The sequence below is a fragment of the Hemicordylus capensis genome, chromosome 2 (assembly GCF_027244095.1).
Source record: "Hemicordylus capensis ecotype Gifberg chromosome 2, rHemCap1.1.pri, whole genome shotgun sequence".
Classification (NCBI taxonomy): Eukaryota; Metazoa; Chordata; class Lepidosauria; order Squamata; family Cordylidae; genus Hemicordylus; species Hemicordylus capensis.
In genome coordinates, this window is record NC_069658.1 from 168,543,775 (window position 1) to 168,569,713 (window position 25,939).

Consider the following 25,939-nt stretch of genomic DNA (forward strand, 5'->3'; position numbering starts at 1 on the left):
CCACAGTCTTTCAGTGCCACAATACTTTCCAGGTAGCACCAAGTGTGCCATTAGCCCAAAGTGCATCAGCAGCACACGGTATCTTCTCCACTCCTCCATCTTACTAGAGCTCCCTAACCCCTCCCCCAAGTCACTGTTGAGAGGACCTTTGGCAACAGCATGGGATGGGATGCTGAAAGGCTGCAGGGAGAGCAGGGATACCTGGAAACCACAAGGGGAAAGGCGGGGGCCTCTAGTGGAGGCACAGCTCTGCTCTGCTCCTGGTTTCTAGATATTTCAACTCTCTCCCTGTAGAGATTTTTTTCAACCCTCTGCCTGAAGTTCCCCAACCCTCAGCAATAGGTTTTTTAGGAGCTGGTCTTGTGGTAGCAAGCATGACTTGTCCCCATAGCTAAGCAGGGTCTGCCCTGGTTGCATCTGAATGGAAGACTTGATGTGTGAGCACTACAAGATATTCCCCTCAGGGGATGAAGCTGCTCTGGGAAGAGCAGAAGGTTTCAAGTTCCCTCCCTGGCTTCTCCAAGATAGGGCTGAGAGAGATTCCTGCCTGCAAGCTTGGAGAAGCCGCTGCCAGTCTGTGAAGACAATACTGAGCTAGATAGACCAATGGTCTGACTCAGTATATGGCAGTTTCCTATGTTCCTATGAGCTCAGGTCAGGGAGCTTCAGTAGGGAGGAGGAGTGTTATGACAGTCTTCCCAATGTCCAGTCTAAATCTGCTTGCTTGTAACTTCAGTCCATTGGTTCTAGTCGTGTCCTCACTCAGAAGAGAGCAAGTCTGCTTGGAAGAAGAGCCTTCTGTTGTTCTTGCTTTGACAGCCAGACAAGGCTACCTCTCTGGGATTTTAGCAAGCGCAATTCAAGAGAGCACTTCTGGGTGCTTTTTATCTTCAAAGCACTCTGGGTTAATCAGGGATCTATAGGTAAATTAAACTGTGCGCATATGTGCTCAGCTGTGATCAGTCACTCCCAGATTTCTGGCATATCCTGGAGGCATAATAAACATCTCTTTGAATGCACTTGTACAGTAATCACTTTTCACAGGGGAAACTCCTCTTAAAAAAAGAAACCACTGAACCGTTAGCCTCTGAATAGAAAGTTCTTCTGTTTTAAAACAGGCCATCAGCAGCTCTGTTCACACATGACATTTAACACGTACAATCTGTGTACACACAATTGCTGATCTGGACTCAGTTGCATTTGTTCACTGTCTCCTGCCTTCTTCTTGACATGGGGAAGTGGGAGCAGGACTGCACCCACTCCTTCAGTTTCCAAGAGAAAGGTGCAGTGCTTGGGTACATGACAGAAACCAGAAGACGCTGGCAGGATGGCTCAACCCCCATTTTGTGGCATGTGCAAGTCAGGCTCTATCAGGGAATAAGTTTTATTAAACTGAGTCAAATTTCCTTCTAAGGAAAACATGGCTAAGATGTCACTGCATGTAAAGTTACCTTTAAAAAAACCCAGTTAAAACAAAGTTGGTGCATACAATTGACAATTTGACAGTGTGCTCCCGAGTAATGTTGGCAGGGGCCACGCATTTTTATTTCGAGCTTACTACATTCTGGTTTCTTACATTATGGACGTGTTGATTTTGTTAAGGCATCTGAAGCAGTAATTTGAAGCCAGGAAGAAGAGAGTTGTAATGCTTGCTCTTCCTCCCGATTACAAAACCGAGACTCCAATGGTAAGAATGGCATTCATTTCAGTTGAGTAAAGGCGTGGTTTGACAGACAGTTCTGGATGTGGCTGGCACCCGCAACCTCTTTCTTTCTTGTCCAGAGGGGCAAGAGTTTGTTCGGCTTGGGATCATTCTTCGGGAGTCGGCCGCCCCCACTCCGCGCTCCACATCGCTCCTCAGCGTGTACAAGCAACTACACACACGTCAGAGCGCAAACGAGACCTGCCAAGACAGAGGAGCCCATAAACCTAACCCAATCTGACTGAACCGCCCCTCTTGACGCGGAGCCGCCCGCCGAGGGCGGGGCTTAAGTGCTAGCTTTATGCGAGGCGGGCAGGCGCTCGATCGCTGTCTGCGCTCTGTTCGCGCCGAGACAGGTAGTGCGCGAGGGAGCAGGGCGGCCCGACGAGCATTCCGCAGCCGGCCCCTTCGCGTGCTTGCAACTTACACGTGGCAGCCGCTCCTCGCTTGCCCCGTCGAGACTGAGACCAGCGCCAGGAGGCGAGAGAGACAAGAAGGGCCGTCGGCACCATGGGCAAAGGGGTGAGGACGGATGGGGAACCTGGCGCCGCCTGCCAAGTGCCTGCGGGGAGAGAGATCGCGCCTCTCCGGCGCCTCCACGCCCCGCTGCTTTGTCTGCCCGCTACTTGGCACGGGCCGGCTAGAACGGCTTCTGCCGCCCGACGGGGAGGTGGTGGCCTCCCCGCGCTCTCTGCTCCCGCGCTCGACTCCTGGGTGGAACCTCCCAGCTGCTTTGACGAGGGGGAGGTGGCGGCAACGGGCCGAACTTGTCCTCCCGGCCACTTGGCTGCAGGCGGTCGAGAAGGGAGTTGGCCACTGAAGCGGGGCAGGATGGGAGAATTCCGGGCGTCGGAAGCGGGTGGTGGAATATGGACCCGGGCATCTCTCTCTCTCTCTCTCTCCTCTCCGCCCCCCCCCCCCCCCGCGCCCGGTTGGGGGAGGGGAGAGTAAAGTAGAGGGTTCATGACGGAGGCGGAACCAGATGGCGCCGAAGGGCGGGTAATTCCTTCTCCCGGGCAGATCTCACGCTGTGTAAGCCTGCAACCGAAGCAGGAAGGTGGCTGGGTGGGGGTCGGACGGTCTCCCAAGCGAGGGGGGAAACCCCGCGGTGATATCATCGCTGCCGCTTGTCATCGCTTTAACCTGCAGAAATGCTCACGAGGGTGTGATTCAGATTGGCGCGTGGAGCTTCGCAGAGCGCGTGTTTTCCAGTCTAGCTAGACGCTGGGCAAAGCTGTGGTGGTCAAACTCTGGGCGGCGCTGCTTCTAACGGCAGGTTGGGGCGAGAGGGTCGTGTGGTTGACTGTTCTTGCTACGTGAACTCTCTGGATCCCCTGCGTGTAGTAAACCAGCACATTAAGCAACAGAGGCTGAGCTACACTTCCCCTGGCGTCCTAGTTGATTACATGCAAGGACAGGAGGGAGCCTCTTATATGGAGGGAACATTAAAAAAAAAAAAAAATCCCCACTGCAGTCCGAAGTATTACCTCACTTTTGCCTAACCGGTAGACAGGCTCTCTCCCGTGCACTCTGCTGGAATGCTTGTGGATGGAACCCCTTAGGGTATGCAGCAGTATTGTGAGCCCTACTGTGTTCTTAGCCCAGGGCTGCTCAATTTTGGCCCTCCTACAGATGTTGGCCTACAACTCCCATAATCCCTGGCTGTCGGCTGCTGTGGCTGGGGATTATGGGAGTTGTAGTCCAAAAACAGCTGGGGGGGGCTAAATTGAGCAGGCCTGTCCTAGCCGGTAGTGAAACAGGTGCCCTTTGCTCAGTTTCTCCCCATTCCATGTGATTTGGTTTTCTATGGCACAAAGTGCCTGTTTCGGCTAACATGGAAACAGCTGGCATCGGAGGTTGTTTCAGCTGAAGTCATCTCTCTGATCCAGTAAAGTCGAGCAAGTTCTACTTTTCAGAGCAGAACTTCCCTGGAAAGAATAAAGATCCCTTCTTTCCATACATTTCCTATTGCCTTGCCTTGAGGAAAAGGTAACCCTCTTCCTGGCAATAAGAGTTAAAAGATGTATTATAATGGCTTTAAAAAGTGATATGATTCACCTTGAGGGCCAGGGACATGTTGCTCCACCCTTTCCTGCAGCTCACACATGTGTAATTTCTGAACCAGACCAGAGTCTAGATTGCAGAAAGGAAAGTGAATTGCCAGTGTGAATATCCGTGTAATTCAATGGCTGGTAATACAGTTTTAAAATGTCAAAAACATCTTGTATGATGCCCAGGCATGTGTGATGTCAGACATTATAGAGACAGTGCAACCAAGTGAATATGCAAGTTCGTTGTCCCTTTGACTGGTGGTACATCTTACTGTCTTTTTGTTGACTCCAATTCTGGTGCTAGTACTGACTTTGTGAAAATTTGCTTAACTTCCTAGTAGTGCTTTCCCTCTTCTTATCTTGTCAAACATATACTGAAAATGAGAGATCTGGGTGTTTTCTAGAGAGCCTGTACTGCAGTTAGAAATGTGGAAAGTTTCCTCTAACCAAAGGTATTTATATCTGTAGTCCTCAAGTGTACATGTGGTGTTAAATTTTTATCCTGCCCTTTCTTAAGTTCAAGGGGGTATACATCAGTGTTCCCTCTAAGGTGTGCACATGTGCGTGCGCTCACAAGTTTTTGGATGCCTGCTTAGTTAGTTTTAGACCCCGGTTGAATCAGGAAAGCCTCATTCTGAATGCACATGAGCATACACTGCCATGATACTTCCACCCAGAACAAAACTCATTCTACACAGAGATGGGGGGAAAAATTAGAGAGAACACTGGTATACATAGTCCATACTTTCTCTCCCCCCCCCCCACCATTTTATCCTGGCAGCAACCCTGTGTGGTAGGTTAGAAGATAGTGACTAGGCAGAGTTCCTCAGTAAGTCTTGTAGCCGAGTGGGAATTTGAACCTGGGGCTTCCCAGTCTTAGCCGGACAGTCTCACCACTGCACTACTACACTGGCTCTTGTGTTAGCATTGAAGCAAGGGATTCTACTTTTATTTCAACATTCTATGCCCTTTAAATGCTGAATTTGTATGTAGAGCAGTCTGTTTCCATAGAGGTCCCTGGGGCCAAGTTCTGCATAATAATTGGTAATTAGAATTGCGTATTAAGCAGGGCAGGTGGAAACAGGAGAAGCTATTGCGTAACTGGGGAATAATACAAGGAGATGGCTATACTGTAACTTCCTGCAGCTTGGTGCCATGTCGTAACCTGGGTGGTCAGCACGCCCAAGAACTAGGCAAACTGTCACTGAGTGTATGCTCCTGCCCCTTTGCCTCTAAGGTTGTACCTGCAGGGCACTCAGCAATCCTAACCTTTGTGAAGTTGAACCTCTCCCAACTCTAAGATCAAGGGTATCAACTGGTAGTTGAGCAGACTGAAAAAGCAGGGGATGTAAAGCACAGATGATCACATCATTTGGTTTAAGTTGCCTGCATTGGCTTTTCCTGGAATATTTTTGGCCGCTTTTCATACTACTGCCGTTCATAACAGTGGAGAGATTCTGAGTGTTTTAGGATTAGCCTGGGAAGGTCAAGAGGGCTGAAGTGCCAAACAAGCGCAAGCAGGTTTCCTCAGAACTAAGCCCCAGTGAGTTTAGTGGAATTTGCTTCATCCTAAATGAGTTGAGGGTGCCTTTGTTTCTCTGCATGGCCTGCAACCATCCTGCTGCCTTGAAGTACGCTAATGGCTGAGGAGGTGGGAAGGTCAGCCAGGATGGCGCTCCTGTTAGCTCCTCATCGCAAGGCGTCTGAGGCTAAATGGCTGGAGAGATCACAGTACAGACAGAGGCTTGCTTGTAACATTCTTGGCTGTTCCAAGGCTAGCGTGAATGTGCTCTGTATGTTGGCAATTTTCCAGTAAAAACTAGTTTAGGATGGAGCACTGGTGGCGAACATCAGTTCCAACAGGCTTTTACCAGTAATGACTAGTTTTATTAGCGCAATAAAGCCTGCAGTAATGCAGTTGTAACCTTAATTATAACAAAACATAAGCGCTTCCGTCAAAAACTGCCTGCCACAGCTATTGCCTTGGCTATGTTAAGACAAACACAGCAGCTTGGGAATTCTCCTTGCTAACATCAGCTTTGTTAAGCAAGCCACAGAGGGAGCTCGGATTCAGAGTCAGTTTGAATTTTGAAGTAAGAGAACCTTCTTTCACCACAGTGCTTCAAATGAATGCACCAACATGAGGAAAATGGAATATTATTTGAGACTGTTCCGTAGTTCTTTGAGTGGGTTTAGACTCTTAGATTTGGTGCTTATGTAATTGGTGTCTCCTATATCTGCTGGACATGCACAACTTGCTTGCACCAAACTATGCCTAATTATTATTAATGCCAATAGGATCCCTCCATTGTAATTGGGATTATGGGTTTTGTCCTGCATCACTTTTCTTCACTACAACACTTCCAACTTTGAGAACTGCATGGAGTTGGGATGTGTGGCTCCTTCCCAGAATGGCTGTTCAATCTCTAGTCCTGGGTTCAAGTATGGATAATCCTGTTCTGGTGTAACTAAAATTCCATGGTATCATTTTATTCACGCTGAATAACAAATTTTAAACCCCTTCTGATAGCAATCATATCTTAAACTCCTATTGGAACCTTCAAATTTGTGCTTGCATGGCAAAATTCATAGTAGTACATAATTTTATTTCATATCCATGTTGCTTTTCTGTGACTTTTCCAGAATTTCCAGTGTGTGTGCCTGATGCTATTATGAAGGTGTGCATATTTATAAATGGTGATCACAGCCTTCTATGACATCCAAATTGACATATTCAGGTTCTCTGTCATCTAGAGAGTAAACTTTCCCCTCACCTTGCGAGGGCTGCTGTCACCTGAAAAAAGAAAATATTCTCAGATTTCTCCCACTTTCCAATATGCCAGGGCTGGCTCAAAAAATGTTGACTTTCCCTTTTACTATTGTTACTATTGTTACTATTATTAATAATAATTATTATTATAATTATCGGCTTAAAAGTTCAGATGTTCATCACTTGGAACAGCCCAATAGTGGTGGTGGGGGAGAGTAGGATGAATTGCTTGGTTTAGGAATAGTTGTGGATAGTTGTAATGGCTACATGTTTAAGTCAGGGGAAACTATCTTTCTCCTCCCTGATCTCCGCTTATACAGTATCTCAGAACTGTTCTGTTCATCTTTGTAACACCTGTCTTCAGAAGTGGTACCGGCCCACAGTTCTATTGCTGGGCCTCTCCTGCAATCTGGTTCAAGTGTAGCCCCAACCTGAAGATAAAAATACAATTCAAGCACCCAGGACAATTCATCACCGTACAGTCTTAGATTATTTTGGATCATCGGACTAGGCATTATTGGAATTGATGCCCTTGGAAGTGCCAGCCCTGATTTTGTCTCCCTGCAGGGGCCGGAACATGTTGGAGTGAGTAAAAGAGATGTTTGAAAAAGACTGCTATATTTTAAATAAGTCTGTTGTAGGTAGTTGAAAATGCTTCAATTTCAGAACTTCATTATGAATTCAGAACGTCATTGTCATTTAAGGTAGGGAAGCATTAAATCATATACTTGCTGTTCTGTTTTGTTCTCAGTGCAGCAACCTAACTGTTCCCTTGTGTAGCAACACATAAGTTGTTTTCCACATTTGCATGAAGTGATGAATATAACTGTTATCAAAGGTGTTCTGTGCCATTGTTGTAACTAAGCCTTGCTCTGTTCATAAGCTTATAACCAGAGCACTTTCCCCAGGGAAATGGACCTCAACTGCAGTGATCTGCTAACAGTTGCTGTGACTTGCTCAACATCCACCGATGATGATACACTTTATTTGTTAGCTGCCCCATAACAAACTGGGTGGCTCACCCAGCCCTAGCCGACATGGACAGCCATGCCATTTCCCCTCACTCAGGCGATTGGCATTATTATAAAAGATGATGACTTTGGCTTGGCATTTGCCAGCTCATAACTCATTCACCGCTGGCTGCATCCCTTCCTCCAAGTGCACTTCAGATTGATGTGAGAGAACTTGGTGGACTGGAGTGGGTGTCTCTGTATGCTGGAGCACAGAGTTGTGGAAGCCATGAACCTCTTCTACTTTTGCCTGCTTCAGAGTGTTCAGCAGAGTGATGGGGCTAGGGAGAGGGAGGAGGAATTTCTCATATTGTGCTGCTGAGAGGCCTTCTGGCAGAAGACCAGATCACTGGCCCCTTTCAAGCTGGTGAGTGGTTTTTATATGGGCCTGGATGCATGATCTTCTGAACATTTCCAGTGGGAACAAATGGAATGACTGGTACACAGAGTCCTGTGTATACCAGATCTTCAAGGAGGAGAGGGGGCAGTCTCCCTGCATCCTCAAAGCTAGGATTAAACCTATCAAGTGGAGTGGTGAGCTGCTTTTTATTTAAAGAGGCTCTTTTTATTTTAAAAATTCAAGGCTTACTCCACCCTCAGTTGAAGCTTGACTGGTAGTTGGTGTGGCAGATGGCAGCAAAAGGAAGGTGACTGCACTATGTAGTTCTGGTTTGCTTCACCTTTCTAGAGTGAGGGAACAAGTGGCAAAATGGTCCAAGTGAGGGGGAAATGGCATAGCTGTCCATGTTGGCTGGAGCTGGATTGCCCGCGTCCCTGACCCAACAATAAAATCAAGCCAGCCTTTGCTAGGGAAGAGAGCTCCTCTTAGCTGTCTGCGTCGTCTTGGGGAAGCCCACCCCATGCTTTGGGAATACCTAGCACCCTGCTTGGATTATATTGGCAATAAGGCTAGTTAGTGGGAATGGACATTCCATTCCATATAGAGATGTAAAGTTTCTGAAAACTTTGAAGCCATGGAAAGCAAATTTTCTACATTTTTGAGGGTGCAGGAGCTATTTGGGGGAAAATTATAATATATGCAGTACAATATGTAATTTTGTCTTACTTTAAACTTGCACTGTTTTCAAGACACAAAATGAACTATGCACAATTTGGCACCTAGGGCTTTTCCTTCTTAAAATTGAAAGTGTTTAATACTTCTGTGTTTCCTAAGTATGTCAGCAATGGCTGGTATCCAGAACAGGCATTGGGGGATGCAGCAGAACTGCAGCCCATTGCAGAGAGGCTGCTTTTGACTTGGCCAGAGCTTTCCCAAGTAGGAGAGCAGGAGCGGGGAGCTGCCTGTCGTCTGGTGTTCGTCTTCCCAGAATGTCCCTGAAGATCACACAGTCTTTAGAAATGTTCCTGGAAGGCAAAGAGCACTCACAGAGGCAGGGGTGAGCAGCAAACGTGCCCCTTGCATGCACTCTGCCACTTGGCAATGCTGGCTGAGTTAAAAGCAGCATTTCTGTGTGGAGCTGTGTCCTCTGATGGCTGCTCTGGATGTCTGCCAATAATTACACCTATATCAACCTGCGAGTAGGGATGTGCACAGAACTGGGCGAGGGTGGTTCGAAGGGCTGGGGTGGGGGTTGGACTTTAAGGGTGGGGGAGAGTATACTTACCCCTCCCCCCGCCAGCGCTGGCTTCCTGTAAAATCCTTCGGGGCGGCAGCATACCTCCCTGCCTCCCCTTTCCCTCTTCAGCTGGAAGTACCTGGCGTGCACGCACCCGCCCAGCATGCATAGGCATGCCTGGTACTTCCGGCCACTTGCAGCCAAAGAGGGGAAGGGGCGGCAGGGAGGTATGCTGCCACCCCAAAGGATTTTACAGGAACCCAGCGCTGGTGGGGTAGACGTGACCTCCCCTACCCTTAAAGTCCTACCCCCACCCCACCCCTTCGAACCACCCCCCGCCCGGGTCTGTGCACATGCCTAGCAGACAACCATTCACAAGCTAGGAAGGGCCTTGGGCACAAAGGCCAAAAGGCATCTGGGATTGGAGATCTATATATAATTCTATATTGTATAGGATTAAAATTGTAATTATTTAATTTCATTTATCTTGCATAAACTGCCTTCATATTACATCATTATTAGCAGAGATGTGGGTTTACTGGAAAACTGAATTGGAATAATTCCTATGCAAATCTAGTTATAATAACCTGAAAAACATTATGTACAACTCTGAAATAGCTGGACTTGCCTAATACTGCATTGGCATCCATTCATTGTTACTAGCAACATTTGGACTGGACATTTGGATTCTCATTGCTCATGTGCAGCAGTGTGAGTTCCAGACTACCACTGCACTATTGCTTGAGCATGAAAGGGAGTGATTTTTGCCAGTCTTTCTTTCCCTCTGAAGCCCACTGTGCATCACCAGTATATGTCCCTGGGAGTCCTGCAACCCTCAGGAACATATTTTGGTGATGTGTAGATTGCTTGAGAGGAAATGGAAGCCCCTTTCCTCACTCAAGCAACAGCGCAGCGGCAGTCAGAACTCACACTGCTGCATGTGTGCAATGCTAGTCTGGATGTCGACAACTCACGTTTTAGAAATGGGAACTCTTCCACCAGAAAAACTAAAATACTGTATAGAAAAAAATCCCACCCCACATCTCTGGTCATTAGACAGCATTTTGAAAGAACAATGGGTAGTAATTGACAACTATACCATACCTTGTAAAGCATTTTATGTATCTTTCTAAGAAAGAGAACAGTTCACAAGAGGCTGCTTCAGTTTTCCAAAACTTCCAGTTCTTCAGTCTCTGGCCTTGTGGAGGGGGATTGCTTTTCCTGGGCCTTCACATCTCTATTGCCATATAAGGAAAGGAAGACCTGACAAAGGAGTTTATCTTTTCCTGAAATGGTCAAGTGAGAGCCGCAGTTGTCGACTGACTGGTTTTCCAGCCCTGCTTCTGGAGCTCAAGTTGGCTTCAGGCACACAATAGCAGTCCTGTGATTTACACTATGGACCATGTTGCTGCTAATATCTTCTTGCCTGAAAATCCCACCAAGGGCAACACTGGGTCAGCAGGTGGGCAGGAGAGCAGTACTGGGAGAGCCCATACAGTATAGTGGTTAGAGTGTCGAACTGGGATTGAGGAGACCCAGGTTCAAATCCCCATTCGCTCATGAAGCTTACGAGGTGACCTTGGGTCACTTACTACCTCACAAGGTGGTTGTGAGAATAAAATGTGTGGGGTGTGGGAGAACCTTGTACACTGCCTGAGCTCCTTGAAGATAGGGGACAGGATAGCAGTGTAATTAATAATAGCCGTGATTACCTTTAGCCCTTAAGTAATAAGCTTGCAATGTTGAAACATTTCTAGGACATCAGCTATAGCCAAAATGTAATAAATGGGGTGGGTAGGATGGATGAAATTCAAACAGCAGCAGTTGCATAATTCCTTATTAGGACTAACTGAAAGTTATAAAGTAGTGGGTTAGTTTTTGAGTTTCACAGAATGTTTCCTCAGGTTGGATGTTTAAAAAACAACAAAGTGTGGGATTAGAAGAGAGAGAAGGTGCTAGTGCAGGAGATGGCCAAGCCCCCCCCACCCCCCCGCAATACTAGCAGCCTTATAATGGTGATTGAGGAAGTTCTTTCCAAAGCTCGAGTTGCCCCAAGGATATTGTAACTAAGAAACAATGACAAACATCTCTTCTTGGGACAGTTCAAAGCCAGCAGTTATTCATATCCGTTTCTAGCACTAACTGGAGCATAGGGTCCCTGGTAAGGCAGGGATTAGAAGTAAAGAGAAATATGTTGCCTTCTGTTTACATAGCTGGAGTTTAGTTCTAGAGGGTCTACTAGGTGCAGAGGCAATAAACCAGTTAGATATTCTACCCAGTGGTTGGCGAGCATGATTACTCCCTCCATAAAACAGAAGTCCATTATGAAATAGTGGGTCTTGAATTCCTTTCTTGGATGACTAAAACCATTTTGGTAAGCATCAAATTCAGGAGCTGTGAGTGGTATACTGCAAGTAGGTGGGCTGGAATAGAACAGCGCTCGACAAATCCCAGGCACTAGAGAGCCATGGTGCCGAGACTAGGATATTTAGAGTTACAGTTACCTAATAAAAAGTTTTTAGTTGCCCCTGGCAGCTCTGTCTGACTGTGTTGCTGCTTGTAAATGGGATAAAGAGAAGCCCATTGACCCTTTCCTTCCACATTATTAGTCATCATCCAGTAATTTTTCCAGGTGCCTACTATGTGGCTCCCAAATTCTTAGACTGACTCCTGGATCCAAAGAAGATTGGTTAAAAGGTCCCTGTTTGCTTGTATGTAGAGTTGTAGACCTTTTAATCATTAAATGGTCTGCATAGCAACATTCCCTCCACAGTGGCTGTACCCTGGCCATCAAATGGCAACCCAAAAGTTGCTTGGCCTTGGAGATTCAAGTTATGGGGTAGCCACTGAAAGCTATTTCTAGGCTGAAAATAATGCAGTCTCAAACAGCTAAGGGCTTTATAGTACATAATTAGTACTGTGAATCATTCCTAGAGGGCCCTAAGGAGCCTGTGCAGATGCTGGAGGGCTGGTTCATTGGCCCACTTGTCTTGGGAGATGGGGCAGTCACAATTTCCCCACACTGCAAAAGTAAGCAAGTCAGAGAGCTCATGACTGTCTCCTGTTCTGAAGAAATGGGTCAGTCCCTCTTTTGGAAACTAGCACCAGTTGCTAGAGGCTTGGGGGTGGGTTGCAGCCAACACTACATTTTGGAAATTAAACGTGTGGGATTATAATAATCCCAGGTATGGTTAACCTGAACAACTGTCCAAAGAAGGTAGTACAGGGTGGTTGGCCTGAATGGGATGAAGGATCTCTTTCTCTGTAGACTGCCAGCATCCAGTTAGTCCCCACACCACTCCTCACTTAGTAGCTTTCTCAAATAATATATTAGGAACTGACAGGTAGTCAACATCAACATTTGGCTTCTGGAACAAGTGCCATCCTACCTGCCTTGTAAGGCAGGGGTTCTCAATCGTAGGTCCCCGGCTGCTGGACTACAACTCACATCATCCCCAGCCACAATGGCTTGGTTATTGTGGGAGTTGTAGTTCAAGAATGTCAAGGGACCCAAGGTTGAGGACCGTGTTCAAGGCACGCCTTGACACATTTTCTTTGGCTCTAGGAGTCCACAGAAATGTAGACTGGCTTCCACTTTGTGTTGGGGGCATAGAGTCACTGCTCGCCCCCAGCATCTGCTTCTGCTCCATGGGGAGTATAAACTCCCCACCTTTCCTGCTCACACCTTCTCCTGGTTGCAGCTCTGGCAGGCAACGATGGATGCATCCAGCAGGAGGAGTAAGTGAGCGAGCAAGGCAGGGGCAAGTTGAGTAGATCGCTCCCACATCTGATTGGGTCGGTCTGGCTCAGGCAAAAATAATGGACCCGTGCACCCAAGAGGAGAAGGGAGCAACCTGTCTCTGCCTTGGTTCTCACATCTGTTCATCTCCTGTCTTGGGTGCCACACTTGCATTTCAAGATGGCATGGTGAGCTGGTGCCTGGGAATTTTCAGAATAGAGTATGTTGTCTGTCTTGGTTGCTGCTAAAACAGTGGTGTTTTTCCAGGCTTGGTTGGGAAGAGTTGGCCCGTGGCTTGCCTCATGAATCAGTTTGCATCAGTGTGTGAGGCTGCACAACAGTAGCAGCTGCAGCTCGTCTTCAAATGCTGCTTTAATGATGTCAGTGTGAGAGCAGAACAGATTCTCATGGACTCTGTTTTATGTGCTCTGGCTTCTTATCTCCTATGAGAGCAGCACTTGGAGAGGAGAGCTGGTCTTGTGGTAGCAAGCATGACTTGTCCCCATAGCTAAGCAGGGTCTGCCCTGGTTGCATATGAATGGGAAGCTTGATGTGTGAGCACTGCAAGATATTCCCCTCAGGGGATGAAGCTGCTCTGGGAAGAGCAGAAGGTTTCAAGTTCCCTCCCTGGCTTCTCCAAGATAGGGCTGAGAGAGATTCCTGCCTGCAACCTTGGATAAGCTGCTGCCAGTCTGTGAAGACAATACTGAGCTAGAAAGACCAATGGTCTGACTCAGTATATGGCAGTTTCCTATGTTCCTATGTTCCTCCTCCTTTCCCCTGCTCCCAGCAATGTCATCAGAAAAATTCCAGTTTGTTGGCCATACATTTGAAATGCAGCACAAGTACTCTTTGGGCATGCAAGGCCCCAAAATATGATAGTGCTCTTGGCACTTCTACAAGGGACTGTAGAACCCAGCTACTTGGGTTGGTGGTGTGGAGAAAGAATTTTGCTTTCTAAAAACCAGCATTGGACCATCTCATGGCAGTAAGAGTTATGCCAGCCCTGTTAGTTGGCTCCATATGTATCCCCATATTGCAGCTAATGTGGGTGGAGAGCAAACTTAGGCTTCAAGCTTTTGGCTTAAGGCATATAACCTTCATTTTATTTTAATGCTCTTTATAGCCAAGCACAATGTTCTGCCAGCCCACCTACCCCATGACCTACCCCAGCCCACCTACCCCATGATTGAAACATTTCAACAACCTTTTGCTTCTTAGAAGCTGCAAAGAGAATAAAAAGTGCAAAATAATGCTAAAGCAGTGATTCTCAAACTTGGGTCCTCAGGTGTTATTGGACTTCAACTCCCATAATCCCCAGCCTCAGTGGCCTTTGGTTGGGGATTATGGGAGTTGAAGTCCAATAACACCTGAGGACCCAAGTTTGAGAATCACTGTGCTAAAGCAAGCTCAGCATAAGTTGTCAGCATGATGTTTGACACAGGTTACTGTTTAACACAGCACTAAAGTTCTGCACAAACGTAAGACTGTGTGCATGCTGTTGGACCCAGCTGAGAGCAAGGAAGAAGATTAGGCTCAAAAAGCAATAGGAACATGCATTTCTCATACGTAGGATTATAATGTATGTGTGCTGGGGTAACTGCCTGCCACTCTGCATATATGTTGTAGTGCAATTCTTCACACCTTTTTGAGGTGGAAGGACCAAAGGAGTCTTGAGAAAAAATATTCACGTATTCCCAATTAACATGTTGCATCGTGCCTGTGCTGTGGCCTTGCATTTAAACACCATGCCAGTGCTACACAAAGGCCTGATATAAATAATGGATTAACTAAGAACTTGACCTGCCAGTTGACAGATCAACATGACTAAGTACAGGAGAACCTCCCGTATTTGTGGACTTGACACCCGCGGTTTCGTGTATCCGCGGTCAGGTGATTGACACCCAACCTTGGCATGCACAGAAAAAACCTGCCCCACAAGAGGTTAATTCTGCATATCTGTGGGTTGGAGGCAACTGGAAATGACTGTGGACGTAATTTTTGAATTCAAAATTGAGCCATTTTGTGGCTCGTTTACTCCAGCAATCCAGCAGTGCCCCCCCATAAGTCAGAAATAGTCTGTTTTTCAGCTCCCCCGCCCTGTGATTTTTCATGGAGTTTTACTCCATGAAAAGTCATGGGGGAAGCTGAAAAATAGACTATTTCTGACTTATGGGGGGCATTGCTGGATCTCTGGGGGCCCACAGACCACAGTAGGGCACTTTATTTTGCCCTTTTATACTTTTTTCATGTTTCCCCCCAGTTTGGGGACCTCTGAGAACCTAACCCTCACGATCCCATTGCCCCAATGAACCAGTATTCGCGGTGCCTGTATCAGCGGTAATTGCAGAGAACGTAACCCTCATGAATACGGAGGTTCTCTTGTACATCCCATAATATCCAAGGGGTTGAATTATCCTTATTGAAATAAGGATGAGAGATAAGGAATTCTTCAGCTCTGCATGTTGCCTTTGACATGCTGGTGCTTGGAAAGAAACTACACAGTGGCTAAAAACTTACTGAGCCTGCATTGCTTTGTAAATAGAAACATTCATGGTCTCTCGAATATGGCTTTGTTTCTTTTGACGGATATCTGAAGAACTTCACTGGATACTTGCTGTTGGTTTATATTGGCTTGCCCTCCCTTCCTCTCCTGCAGTCATAGTTATTGTTCTCGCCTTTCTCTAAAGCTCGGGAATATTCAGCCCATAGCAATCTCGTGTGTGTGTGAGAGAGAGAGAGAGCGAGCGAGCACAGAAGTAAGTGGACTTATGAGGCCTTGTTCTTGTTGATTCATTGTATCCACTATGTTGACCCAGATTTGACTGGAGTGGGTGGTAAAGAAAAAGGTTAGTGTTGCCCAAATTGTGGCCATTGCCATTCTACACCTAAATCAAACATCCTCCTGTTGGTGTGGATTTTTATTGAAGTATGTGTTGATCTGCATTCTGACGGTCTCTTTTCAGCGAAGCTATTGTAATGAATTGGCTGCCCATGTCAGCTATGATCACTAAGCTACACTCCAATAACACACAAGGTGACTAGAGAGGAGGGAGAATGATTCTAGTAGGGATGTGCAAAACGTTTTGACGTATAAATGTTTTGACTTGAAACGGGCTGATTAGTTTTCTAACACTGGCTTCTGATCTCCTTGCTTCTTGGTTGACTTGTTACTGTACAGATCAGGTGTTGTCATGGGCAACTGTGCCCCCATTGGATGGGGGGAGGGAGGGGGGAATACAAATGGGAATTTCAAAATGTATTCAAAGTGACTGGGAGGCAGAGAGCCCTTATAGCAGAACTGCTCAACCTTGGCCCTCCTGCAGATGTTGGCCTAAAATCCCCATAATCCCTGGCTGTTGGCCACTGTGGCTGGAGATTATTGGCACTGTAGTTTAAAAACAGCCGGGGGCCTAAGTTGAGCAGGCCTGCCTTATAATGTGCCTCTCTTGAAGAGGATACAGCAGGAGAGGAGGAAGGAATCAAGGAAGGTTTGATTTTGTGGTTTTCTCAGCACGAAGTATAGTGTGCTGTGCTATTGCTGCTATAACTCTGTGGTTTTGCTGGATCTCAGATTGCCAAAGGCAGAAGTTGGGTGCCTGCCTTCTTTGAGTTATGGTTTGTTTGTTTGAGATAGTGTTGTGGTGAGAAATGGACAGTGGCAGCTCTAGTATGTGTCTGTATGATATTTCTTGACGATAGCTGTGATGAGCTCCATGTCTGACCTCGAGACTAACTTGTGCTTCACTCACTGCTCTGGTCTGCTCTGCAATCTGCATTGCAAAGTGTATTCATTCAAAATATGGCTGAAGTTGCTGCAGCAGATCTTATGGCTATGCTTGTTGCTAAGGGTGCTGCTATGGCAGCTGTTGCAATGCTAGGAAGTAAAGAGTCATAACTGTGTGAGAGCAACTTGTGCCAGTAATGTTGCATCACAGGCATTTTGGCTGGTAGTGAATTCTGTGTCAGTGATTCATTTTTGGCCATTTCTGGACTGTTTGAAATGTGTGTTGTGTGTCAGGAGGGACAGATTCCTTTTTACTGAGTGCTTCTGCAGTGTTTTTCAGGCAGGGTTGCAAAATGCACTGCAAATTGCAGAGCAAAACTTGTGTGCAGTGCACTGTGTGAGTGCAGCTTGTTCCAGCCATAGGGAGCAATGGGGAAACTCGGAACATCCCATTGTTCCCCATGGGTAGCTCCTAGTGACACCAAAGTGGGTTACCTACCACCCAGCCCACAAAGAAATGGGTCAGCAGGTGATTTGTAGCCCTTCCTTAAACATATGGGGTGTTTTGGGTGTCCCCCCCATTGTTCCCTATGTCCAAAACACTTGAAACTTCAGGTTTTGTGTTGTCAAAACAACAGGTTCAACCACTGTTTCAATGAAATGTTTTGGCCATCTGCGTCTTGTTTCAAGCTTGAAACAAAATACAAAATCCATTTTGTGCACACTCCTAGATTCTAGTTTTCCGGGAACATGAATTGGATTGTGGAAGAATGGGGAGGCAAAATACTGAAATATGCAGGCTTCTTTTAAAATGATAGGGCATGGATGGAAACAAAGACTTGGGAGGACATTGCAAGAATAAAACGGGACTTGTGTGAAAGGCCCTGTTCATGATTCATGAGTTGCATTTCCTTTTTGAGCTGGGAAAGGAAGAGGCCGTGAAAACCACCCTGTGTTGGGCAGTGGCTGGTGTGCTTATCTTGTGTTAATCTAAGATCTCCCCTCCCATTTCAAGTGTGTTTAAAAGCAAAAGACTGGAATTGATGTAACTATATTTTTTTCCTTAACATGATTCCCCTTTCTAAAAAAGAGAGTGTTGGAAATAGTACAGTGAAGAGAACGTAAAGAATGTAGAGCATTTTCAGCTCAGCACTATCTTCTATACAGATAAGAGGCAGAGAACAAATGTTCCATTCCATTTATTAAAAACAGCCTGCGGTGTTTTTCCAAATGTTGCATGGCCTTGTGAGCACTGCAAAGTATGAAGAAAATAAATATTCTTCTTTGCCTCTCTTTGTAGCATGGTCTTTGGGTGCTTTCTGAGAGAAATACCAAGGCGGTGGGGGGGGGCACCCACATATGAACTGTTCACAACTAACAGGCCCCTGCTTGCCCTTAAATTGTACTCCCTGTTGCATGAACTCCATGGGTTTAGTGCTGTGTATAACAGAATGCTTCCTGCTTTAAGTTGACACAATCGGCAAACGTCCCCAGATATTTCACAATGAACATGATTAGTGTTCTTTCCTTATTGGCTTGGTTGAGAAACCTGCTCTTGTATGTCCAGACAGGCAGCAAGTAGGACACAAAATGTTAATTTTTTCTGCTGCACCATGTGTTGGAAAACAATGTATTTCTGCACTCCAGGGTTTCTCTTTGAAGTGCTTGCTTTACAAAGTAATCCCGGAACCATTCGTTGAGTTGCTCCCTATGTCTCTACCATCAGTAGTTAAATTGCAGGTTGTTGCAATAATTTGTCGCCCACTCTCGATAGTCAGAAACCACCCTGGATGTGGATTGCACCTCCATGGTAATAATTCTGCTTGAGAGGCTGCATTTGGCATGTTTCTGAATCTGGTTCCCTCTCCCTCCCACCCCTGCCATGGCCACTTTTGGAGGGCCCAGCCTACTAACCTTGCACCTTGTTAGGACTGTGGAGAAAATGAGCTGTCCTCCCTCAGAATGATTGACCTTTGTTATAGGAGAGAAGAAGCATCATTCTCTCCACCCATCTTGGAGCAGTTCTTCTCAGATTCTTGTTCTGCATTCACTCATGAATCCTACATTTTTAGGCCTTACAGTAACTTGCATACGCATGCGATTATTGTATAAGGATGGGCAACAGTGTTCTCTCTCTTTTTTTCATCTGTGTGTGGAATGAGTTTTGTTCTGGGCGGCAGTATCAAGGCAGTTTGTGTGCACATGCATTCAGAGAGGGACTTTCCTGGTTAAACATGAGTGGGATCTAAAATTAACTGAGTGGACTAAAAAAAATGTGTGAGTGGGTGCACACGCACACACCTTAGAGGGAACATTGGTGGGCAAGAAAGGATAGTTGCTTAGAGAGTTCTCACAAGGGCAGGGATGAGAAGAGGCCCTTCAGGCATTATGTTTGTTGTGATTGGCCATAGTCTTTAGGATTCAGTTATATTAGTGCAGGCATTAGTCCATGAAAAGGTGTGCTTCCTTTGGGGTTTTCCCTTCGACAGCATCTGTTCCCACTCCATAGGTCAGGAGCCCTGGGGAGTTATTAGTTGCTTCTGGGAGACAGGAGAGCAGCTGGAAGAAGTAGCTACCATGTTTTGTCCTTCAGGCAACGTATGGGGCAGGGATTAGGTCTCTTTCTAAAATATTTAGATTCCCATGTATGATGGTGGAATGCCTGCTGCTGTACAAAGAATCTTTGTGTGTGTGTGTGTAAAGTGCATGAAATACAATTCGAGTAGGGAATTGCAGCACATCCTCCACACCTCTTACAGGGAGGAGAGCAAGTCCATACCTGCTCCTCCTCCTGCTTGCCGCGACAGGAAGTTGGGTGGCGCTCACCCCAACTAAGATCATGTGCCGGTGGGGTGTTTCCCAGCTGCCCTCACGTGATCCTGGCATGCAAATGGTCTCGGTGCATGCATGGTCAGCGTGGTTGCTGACCACACAAATGGCCACCATGCATACGTGGAGACCATGTGTGTGCGGGCATTGCCTGAGGGCAGCTGGGAAATCCACACATCCTCTGTGTGGGCAGGGGCGGGCGGTGAAGGAGAAGAGAACTTTGAAGTAGAATAAGTTGGAAAGGGATTGGCAGAGTTCAGATAGTTTGTAGGGGGAATTTCTAAGATTATTCTTTCTTCCCCTTTAGTCCATTTTATGAAATAAGAAACATTGTGAAAGTTATGACTGTTCCATGACGTTATGACACAGATGGGCTTTTAAAAAATTCTTTGATAAGACTTGTATGGAATGTGTTCAGAAACTGCCACATTTGTACCAAAATGAGGACTGTTTCCTTATCAGGGCTGTCTTATGTGCACACAGTTCTTTTGGATACATCCAAATAGTTTGGGTTGAAGCCAGAGTGATTGATGGAACATGTGAATACATTTGCAGGGAGGATTCCCCTCATACAAAAAAATCAATCTAAGTGGAAGAACTGTGCTCATAGTGGCTCAGTCCAGGCATTGCCTCAAACTATGGTTTGTACTAACCATAGTGTAGAACTGAAACTCCAGATGTAAAACTGGGCAACCGATGTCTTAAAGCTGCTTCTCTACCCTCACTTCCCATCCTCTCAGCTTCACAAATTCATTTCTGCCTCCGTGGTGCATCGGAGATGGAGCAATGGCCACCTCCTGTGTTGATCAGAATTGAGCCATTGTGTGTTAAGTCTGTCCCTGGTACATAAGAACAGCACTGCTGGATCAGGCCCAAGGCCTGTCTAGCATCCTGTTTCACACATTGGCCCTTTAGATGCCTCTGGGAAGCCCATAGGCAAGAGGTGAGGGCATGCTCTCTCTTGCTGTTGCTCCCCTGCAACTGGTATTGTGAGGCATCATGCCTCAGGCTGGAGGTGGCCCATAGCCAAATGACTAGTAGCCATTGATAGACCATGGATTTTTCTATAAGAACAGGTAGCTGTTTTTTTCTTCTAATTATTAGACTTGACTTCAGTCTATATTTGTGTGTGTGTGTGTTGGTATATGGCATTTTATTGTAAACCACTCATTGCCTTGCTGTGGATACTACACTGTTGGGAATACAAAGATGAGTTTCACCAGCCAGTCTTAGTCTTGTGATTCTGTTGCCTTTTGAGACTTGGAGCTTGTGTGACTCTGAATGCTACCAGAGAAGTCTTCCCCAGAGGAAGGGAACCATAGTTCAGAGATGGCAGGCATGCTGTGCAACTGCAAGGTTCCATATTGAGGCACCATCCTCTCCAGTGAAAGGGTATCTTATAAGCAAGGTTGGAAAGGGCCCTTTCTGCAGCGGCCATGATGAGTTCCCACCATTCAGAATTTTACAGTACTGGGGCAGGTGGTCCAATGTCTTGACTCTGTGTACAACAGTGCCTTATCCCCCTACCTCTGATTTCTTGTAGACGGGACGGGACAAATATGAACCTGCAGCAACATCTGAGCATGGAGCCAAGAAGAAGGGGAAGGGGAAGGGGAAGAAAGAGAGGGATATGGATGAACTGAAGAAGGAAGTTTCACTGGTAAGATCAACATCTTGATTTTAATTTTTTCTTTTAAAAAATTCAACTCGTAAAAAATATTTGGTGTATAGAGTTGCCAAAAAGGTTTCCTGCTAGATTTCCCAAAGATTCTTGCATAAATTTCAGCCACTTGCTGTTCTCCGCCAGTTGACCCCTCACTGGATCACAGAATCAAAACTGATTCTGGGTCAGATTTCTGATCCCGGATCAGACTTTCAAATATCCAGGCCCTGATGTAATGGAATTTTGATAAAATTACAGCCATTTCTGCACAGATTTATAAGCTCAATATGATAAATAATTGTGTAGCCATATAAGTATATATATTTCTGTCTTCTCAGAATGATGGTGTCTGCTTGATAGTCCCCTTTATTTTTCAACCAGTTACGTAAAACTAGAAACTTTCTTTTCTTTATTCAGAGGACCCTCATGTGAGGCCCTAAGCTGCAGCCTACTTAGCTTGTGCCTAAATCCAGCACTGCCCCACTCCCCCTTGGAAGCTGTCATAGGGCCATGTCACGCATTCAGTTTGACCCCAGCCTCTTCTACTTCCTGCCTTTAAATTGGAGGACAGAGAACTGTGCAGACCACTCTGCTGCATCAGAGCAAAGTCCATCTAGTCCAGTCTTTTGTTCATGGCAGCAGCAGCCAGCAGATACCTCTGGAAGCCCACAAGCAGGGCAGGATGGGGAGTCCGGTGATCATGGCTAGTAGCCATAAGTAGAGTTATCCTCAGTGAACCTCAAACTATAGCTGGCCTTGGTGGCTAGCTAGGCCCTTTTGTAGGTCTGTGTGTGTTTGTGCGTGCATGGAGGCAATGGCCTGGAGCCTTGCACTTCAACAAGGGCTGCCTCAACATTGAACTCTCCACTTCACGAGTGTGGCTTGGGCTGGCCACCCAAAGCACAACTCCCAACTAATCTGGTAGCTGTGTGCATGAGTGGAAGGCACATACTAGGTCACATCCGAACAAATCTTCCCTCAAAGAGCCGCCTTCTTTGTGGATGGATCGGCGAGCATTGCGGAGTACTGGACCACTGCTGGGTGAACATATCTGTTCAGAAACAAAACTGCATTACAGTCTGGATTTTACAGAACACCAAAACAGATGAAATGACTACTTGTCCATCCAGATGTGCAATGAAATCAAATACTGAAATGAACATGGATGCATGTTGCTGCTGCTATTAAGTTATTTGCCAAAAGACAACTTGCATTCTGTGGTGGCATAACTGGATTTTGAGATCACCCAATGATAAACTTGCCTTGGATCATGGGAACCTATGGCCCAATTCAATCCTTTTCTTGAGTTGCACTTGAGAAATCATGGAAGGTCATGTCTAATTCATTTCCTCAGATATGACCAATTGAGCAAATGGGACATGAAGTTCATGTGAACATTAGTCCTGAAATTAAAGAAGAAAGTACTTTTATCTTATTGTTGATTCTATGCTAGGCGTTTCTCCTACAGATCAGCTATGCATTGTTCTTTGATACTAGCTGAGTGGAGAAATGAAGAAGTGATTTTTGTGCTTTGGGTCTGGAAAAAATCTGTATGAGATGGCCATTGGCAATCTACAGAAGTATAATGACACTGACAGCAGGAATAGCAGAAGACAGAAATACAGCAATGCAAGGAATATGACTAGTCAGTATAAGGGACTCAAGATTGCCTTGCGCAGGACATTCTCTGAACTTGGGTGGACGAACCTGTATAAAAGTGCATCAGATTCAGAATCTACCCACAGTCTGAATGCACTTCGTGACAATATTGATCACTGTTCCTGAAAAAAACAGTAAGAAGCAAGATGGTTCTACTAAAAAGATGCCACACAAGCTCTCTGTTGTAGCTGTCTCTCTGGAATTCTAGATGAAAGGCTAGTTCTCAAATGGGAAACTGGGTAGTTTTCCCACATCCCACCCAGCCTTGGGAGCTGTGCGCACAGCCAATTTTTGGCCGTCTGTCAGCTAAAACCTAGGTGGTGATGGTGGGGAAGTGAGTGCAAGCTCTGCCAGCATTTCCTCCACTCTTGATGATATGCTGGGTAAGAGTGCTAGGTAGAACAGTGAATGGAGCCACCTCCTCCTCCCTTCCTGCTTAGGTTTTTGCCAACAGGTGACCAAAAACCAGGAGATCGCACAGTTCCTGAATCTGAGTAGGACACTTGACCTACCCCATTTATCACTATGGGAACTTCCTTAATCTTTAGTAAGGCTTCCAAAATAAAGAGGTGCTTAAATTGAAAGCCAACTTTCATTAAAAAACTGAACTCTTTTATAGCAATTACTGCTGCATCAACAAATCCTATAAAAACCAGGCCTTGATGTTGTCAAGGGAAAAAGTTGCTTTCTTTCCTGCTCACCTTTTTGTCCATGACATACAAAACAGCTCTGAAGAAGATGCAAAGAAAATGAATCATCAAGTGGAAACCACATGTTCAGATGAAAGACCAGCCCAGAGACACATTTTTTCCCAAATGGAAAAAATGACTAAGCTGTGGAAATGCACTACAGCATCTAGAACTTCAGAGGAAATGGGAGAAGTGCTTATGTTCTTATGCAGAAGCTGTGAATTTGTTTGGTTTCTTGGCAAAACTGGACCATTCTTTCCAAACTAATGGTCCACTGGAAAGGAATGCAGAAGCTTTAGTGAAGTTTACGTAAGCAATCTTCAAACATCTCTGTACTAAGAAGTGATGTTAGTTTGCTGTATAGATACTACAGAAGGGTCCATGACTACTGCCTAGGGTATCTTGAAGATAATTTACAACCAAGAACTGACTGAATCTTTCCCAAACATTACCAGAGCTCTCCACCTTTGTCTGTCCATTTCAAACTGTGAAGGAGACATAGCATTCTCCAAATTATCCTTCATGAAAAAATAAATTATTGTCAACAGTGCTGCACTCAGGACTGTCATTATCTGTTCTTGCTGTAAAATGGGATGTTCTGAGATAAATTACTTTTTGATCTCATCTGAACTTGCTGCCAAGAAAAGTAGAAAAAAGAGAGAACTTTTAACATAACCTGAATATAGTTTGTCATACTATGTGTGAACATTTTTCTTTTAACTCTTTATTTGATATTTACATGAAGAGGCTTTGATAGCAAGAGGAATGGCAGGAGGAGTTGCAAGAGAATCCCACACAGTGACTTGTTTGTCTTTCAGTTTTAGAGAAATAATATTAACACATACAGCTTAACAGAATACCAAATATTGGTGGTTTTTGAAAGGATTGTATAAGCATATCGTGTTTTGACACAGTGTCGGGAGAAGGAATGGGGAGTCAGTGGTGGGGGCAAAATTAAAACTGTGGAGGGAATTAACATTGTGGTTTTGGTGGTGTTGCCACGGCTGTCCCATAGGCCCACCAGAACCACAGGCCCTGAGAGGAGTGGGGGTGGCGCTGCTGCTAAGTACCAAGATCCACTCACGGGGGCGGGGTGGGGGCTAACGTAAGAAGATGCCCACCCAATGATTCTTTGCCCAGAGCCCCTGCAGCCAGGTCCTGGGTGTGCATAGATATTGGACCATACAGTGCATTTTGTATGTGCGGGGGTGGGGGGGAGGATCTGAGCCTGGCTCTTGCTCTTCCATCCAGGACCTGTTTGAACCAGCCCTAAGTGCTTCCTTTTTATTTTAGAAATTTGTGTCTAAAAGGCACCTAATCTGTTTAGAGTAGATTAAAATATAAACCACATACACACACGATTCAGCTACTCAACGCATAGAGCTAATGATGTGACTTCACTCTCCTAAGCTGAATGAGAGCTTCAGGCAGGCCTACTGAAAAAGGATGGTCCTTCATGATCTTCCTGAAGGTGGAGATGGACAGGACCAGCCCTGCCTCACAGGAGAAGGCATTCCATAACCTGGGCACCACCACAAAGAAGGCCCTGCCAAGAGTACACAACAACTGTGCCTTGGATGCAGGTTGAACCTGGAGCATGGCCTCTCTCAATTATCTCAGTAGCCAGGCAGACTTGTATGGAGTCCTTTCAATAATCTTTATTCTGGCAAAATAGCCCTGTGAAATTTTGCCAGTTGTTTTATGAGGCATTAAGGGAGGATGTGTTCATGCAGACTGAGGCTGAAATAGTTTATTGTCCCAAGACCACCCAGTGGATTAACTGCAGAACAAGGCTTTAAAGTCAGAGCCAAGTCCAATATGGCCCACTAACAGCCCTGGCTCTCAGCAGGAAATCTGAGAAAGGTGTGTGTTCTTGGTGCTGAGCACTGGATTGCATTTGAAGGTCATCAAGGTCCCTTCCAGCTCCCAAAGGTTATGATTTGTATGAGTTCCAGCGGAGCCGTGTACAAGGCTTACATGCTCAGTAAGGGTGCCACCAACATAGCCCCTATTTGGTGGGAGTCTAGAAGCATAACCTAGGTAGTTAGCAAATTACTCTGAAGTTCTGGTAATACATTATCCCGTTCAGCAACAACTGCTGTTCACACGCATATTGCCATACTGGCAGCATTATCTGATGCTTGTCTCACTCATCTTCTTGACTTTGCAGGATGACCACAAACTCACTCTCGACGAACTTCATCGGAAATATGGAACAGACCTCAGTCGGGTAAGATGGCTATGTTTTTGGTGGTTTCTTCTATTCTAGCATGCAAGAGCCTGGTAAAAGGTTCCCATATAGAAGAACCTTTATGCTTAATATTTTACCCACAATTGGTAGAACTGCCTGTATGCTTAATTTTTACAGGGCTAAAACTAGCTTCTCTTCCACTATACTATCCCATTCACGAGCTGTTCTTCCCTTCTCTGATTGATTCCAAAGTCTTGGCAATAGTGTGTGCCCTGTTGTGAGGGGATGGTTTGCCACTGTGCTATAGCATAGCATGGTGGCCAAGGGCCATT

General features: G+C 45.8%; 1 protein-coding gene across 1 annotated transcript in view; it reads left to right on the forward strand.

The window, feature by feature from the left end:
• The first annotated feature begins 2,022 nt into the window (after window positions 1-2,022).
• Window positions 2,023-25,939, forward strand: part of ATP1A1 (ATPase Na+/K+ transporting subunit alpha 1) — a 40,840-nt gene continuing 16,923 nt past the window's right edge. Inside the window, exons 1-3 of the mRNA XM_053292275.1 lie at window positions 2,023-2,224; window positions 20,949-21,065; window positions 25,587-25,646. Coding sequence (XP_053148250.1) covers window positions 2,213-2,224; window positions 20,949-21,065; window positions 25,587-25,646 — 189 coding nt within the window. The 5' untranslated portion in view covers window positions 2,023-2,212. The remainder of the gene's footprint in view (window positions 2,225-20,948; window positions 21,066-25,586; window positions 25,647-25,939) is intronic.